Source organism: Protomyctophum bolini (assembly GCF_963924005.1).
Source record: "Protomyctophum bolini genome assembly, contig: SCAFFOLD_171, whole genome shotgun sequence".
NCBI lineage: Eukaryota > Metazoa > Chordata > Actinopteri > Myctophiformes > Myctophidae > Protomyctophum > Protomyctophum bolini.
The window spans coordinates 135,253-139,635 of NW_027665446.1; the positions used below are offsets into that span (position 1 = coordinate 135,253).

General features: G+C 49.1%; 1 protein-coding gene across 1 annotated transcript; it reads right to left on the bottom strand.

Moving 5' to 3' along the window:
• Positions 1 to 1,447: 1,447 nt before the first annotated feature.
• ndufb2 (NADH:ubiquinone oxidoreductase subunit B2) lies at positions 1,448 to 1,759 on the bottom strand (the record flags this gene model as incomplete). Its single annotated transcript, XM_080794652.1, has 1 exon — positions 1,448 to 1,759. The coding sequence occupies one exon, from the start codon at positions 1,757 to 1,759 to the stop codon at positions 1,448 to 1,450; it is 312 nt and encodes a 103-aa protein (XP_080650778.1).
• Positions 1,760 to 4,383: the final 2,624 nt, after the last annotated feature.

The window sequence follows — 4,383 nt, forward strand, 5'->3', positions numbered from 1 at the left end:
TGACCAGTATGAATGACCTTCACCAGTATAAATTACCTTGAACACAATAAATTACCTTGACCGACACCATGGACTATATAATAGCCCCTCGCTTTTCCGCGATTTTCACCTTTTTTTTTCAAATCCTCCGTAATCATAAAAAACGACATACTATAGTATGCCCTCCGAGACCATGGACTATAGCCTTTCGCTTTTCACTTATTTTTTTCAAATCCTCCGAAATCGTAAAAAACGACATACAGACCTTGACAAGTATAGATGACCTTGACCAGTATAAATGACCTTGACCAGTATAAATGACCTTGAACAGTATAAATGACCTTGAACAGTATAAATGACCTTGACCAGTATAAATGACCTTGAACAGTATAAATGACCTTGAACAGTATGCGGGCCGTGACCATGGACTATAGCCTTTCGCGATGTTCACCTTTTTTAAATCCTCAACAATGATGAAGAATAGCGCAGCATGTAAATACAACACATTGAGCGGGGGCGGGGCACTGCGGGGAGTTGAACCCCGTTCCGGTAAACCAGAAGTACCACACCAGTGCCTTAGTTTTTGTTTTGTTGTCATTTACAGGTCCATTCGTTTAAATGGTTTGTAGTTACGTCCAATGCATTCTCAATGGCAATAGTATACAAACTTTGACATGCTACTAGTCCTACATACTTACACCTAGAAACCCCATTCAAACTTGAAATGTTTGCCTGAAAATGTATCTTTGAAATGTTTAAAAGTTTTAGAAATATAGTGCTTTCACATTTGAGAAATGTATATATAATTCACCAGTAATTAATTCCTAAGACTTTGAGTCTGTTAGTTTCATATCCATTTGAAACATCCAGTCGATGTTTGGGAAACGTATATGGGGCACACAATTGACATATGTGTCTGTCACTGTCTGAGCAAATCGACACGTCATGATGTACGATGGTAAGAGCGCCCCTCACTTCACACGGGTGTGATTTATCTTTTATTTTTACTCAAAGCAGAGCCATTGAGCTCGACCATCTGGGCACCTAGGCTGCCAAGCCAGCCGGACGACGTGCCCTGGGTTCGACTCCCCTTTCCTGTCTGTATACTGTCCCCTATCAATGAAGGTGTAAAAAGCCCCAAAAACACATCTTTAGAAAAAGGAGAGTTCTGCCGATGAGAGGGCAGAAAACAGCCCGGTCACTTGGTTCATGTAACTCGTTTCTCACTCTAAACCCCATAGACTCCAATGCATTCCGTAAACGTCCGGTTCAGGCCTTTGTCACTCTTCGCCAATAGAAGTCTATGTAGAAGTGGACTGGCCCCATGAAGTGAACCGTTACAACAGAGTTGTCTCTCAACTATACCACTCTGACTCAAAGATGGTGCCACCTTTCCATTGAACGGTTCCTCAGCGATGTACAATGATGCCTTTTCAGTGCCTTTCTGGAACTTCCTTCCTCTTCCTCCCTACTCCAATTCAGCATCATCTGGTGGGATTCCTAGTTCTTCATCTGTCCATTTGGAGGCATCGGGCCATGGGAAGTGGCCCAGCACCGCGTGAGGGTCATGCCAGCAGTGCCAAAGGATCCAGAACCACATGGCAGCACTAAGGAACTCTGATTGGAACTTCTGATGCTTGGTGAGTTGTGGATATTGCCTGTACTGGGGCTCTATGTGTGGTCCGCCGCCAGCCCTTCTAGTGGCGATCCTGTGTGGGCCACGGTGGAAGAGCTGCGTCCCAGCTCGAAGGACCCCTATGGCCCTCCCTATAGATGCCATGATGCTTTTATTGGACCAAGTATATTCTAGAAAACAAGCAATCCATTCAAAACCACCTGGGCGTGGGCGGTCGTTGAAGAAGTGGCGAAGAAGACCGAAAGAACAACCTTTGTTGATCCTGCAAGGGGGATTTCTGGGCACGTACACTCACCCATGTGGGTATCTCCCTACGTGGCCGTGTGACGTCAGACACAACACAAACGGATGCCGGACAACACCGAGTTGTGCCAATGTCAATCATGTCCATATTTGGGCATTAGCTGCCCGCCCACGCCGTTCATGAATCATCTGTCATAGAATGCCTTCAAGTCTTTCGTCCTTCGCCTGGATAAAGTAATCCATCCATGCTCTCGTTACATCCCGGCCGTATTCATTTAGCTCCTCCCTCCACCGGAGGGAGCTGTGCCACTATAGACTCCTGCGACCTACGTGTGCTCTTAGGAGTCTAACGTGTGTAAACATCTGGATGTCAGGATCACCAGAGGAAACAAAGTTATAAGTCTTGCACTGCATGCTGCTTGTTTTTTTTGTTTTTTTCATAATATTTTTTATCCCACGATTTTGTAACCCTGTGTCAATTATCGAATGTGATCCTGGGCTCTACACACCCTCCGCCAACCTAGTCCCCATATATGGGGGACATGGGGAGAGCAACGGACTTGAACTCATGCTTCCTTCATACCCAAGTTGCTCCTTTACACCTGACAGGGGGGAGTTTCCCTGGTTGGACGTAGCGTGTGGAATTAAGGAACACGTTATTCCAACCAGTTCCTTTCCCCTCCATCAGGCGCCAGTGGGAGGCAGTTTAGAGTCCAGGATTACTGCATGTTTTTTGTGAGGGTACCTACCCTAGGGGGACACGGGGAGAACATGCAAACTCCACACAGAAAGGCCCTTTCGCCAACCCCGCCTCGGATATGGGCACTGATGACGCGGAGGAGGAAACACGCCACCAGCACCCACAGCGCCCCGAGCGTCCCGAGCCCGGAAGTTCACCCATTGCTATTATAGAAGTTGAAAATGCACGCACTGCACCTACAGTACTAGATTGACGATGGTAGTAACAACAGGGCAGTTTAACGTCATGCCCAGGACACACGCACACGAGTGCGCACACTTGTGCATATGTGCCCTTTTTCTCTCTCCATCTATCTGTCTCTCTCGTTAGAAGGGAGGAGCTGGGAGAAGATGTGGAGCCATTTAGGAGACCGTGTCTGACTCAACATGTCATATATCACACACACACACACACACACACACACACACACACACACACACACACACACACACACACACACACACACACACACACACACACACACACACACACACACACACACACACACACACACACACACACACACACACACCATTAAAATGTCTCTGTGCCGTCTACCGTCTACCAAGGCTGCCCCTGGATATATGACACTGTGTGTGTGTGTGTGTGTGTGTGTGTGTGTGTGTGTGTGTGTGTGTGTGTGTGTGTGTGTGTGTGTGTGTGTGTGTGTGTGTCTGTGCTTGCGCTCGCCTGTGTGTGTGTGTGTGAGTGAATTTACAATAAGTGAATGTGAGCAGTGAGCAGTCCAATCGAAGTATGTTATAAAGGTGTGTTTATGTGTGCGTGCGTGCGTGCGTGCAGTGATGCCATCTATTAGCTGCTAGCTCACTAAGAGCTGTGGATCACGGAACACCTCAGGAAGGTCAAATCCCCCTTAATGAACCATGAATTACACTGGTGTGTGCAGTGAGTGAGTGAGTGAGTGAGTGAGTGTGTGTGTGTGTGTGTGTGTGTGTGTGTGTGTGTGTGTGTGTGTGTGTGTGTGTGTGTGTGTGTGTGTGTGTGTGTGTGTGTGTGTGTACTCACGTGCACATGCACGTCTGCACGAGTGCATGTGCGTGACTTGTACAGGTCATCTATTAAATCATATATAACGGTCAGATGTGAATGCACGCACGCACGCCAGTAGTCCCTGGCTGGGTCAGTAGTCTCTGGCTGGGTCAGTAGTCTCTGGCTGGGTCAGTAGTCTCTGACTGGGTCAGTAGTCTCTGGCTGGGTCAGTAGTCCCTGGCTGGGTCAGTAGTCTCTGGCTGGGTCAGTAGTCCCTGGCTGGGTCAGTAGTCTCTGGCTGGGTCAGTAGTCTCTGGCTGGGTCAGTAGTCCCTGGCTGGGTCAGTAGTCCCTGGCTGGGTCAGTAGTCTCTGGCTGGGTCAGTAGTCCCTGGCTGGGTCAGTAGTCCCTGGCTGGGTCAGTAGTCTCTGGCTGGGTCAGTAGTCCCTGGCTGGGTCAGTAGTCCCTGGCTGGGTCAGTAGTCTCTGACTGGGTCAGACCCTGGCTGGGTCAGTAGTCCCTGGCTGGGTCAGTAGTCTCTGGCTGGGTCAGTAGTCTCTGGCTGGGTCAGTAGTCCCTGGCTGGGTCAGTAGTCTCTGACTGGGTCAGACCCTGGCTGGGTCAGTAGTCTCTGGCTGGGTCAGTAGTCTCTGGCTGGGTCAGTAGTCTCTGACTGGGTCAGACCCTGGCTGGGTCAGTAGTCCCTGGCTGGGTCAGTAGTCCCTGGCTGGGTCAGTAGTCTCTGGCTGGGTCAGTAGTCTCTGGCTGGGTCAGTAGTCCCTGGCTGGGTCAGTAGT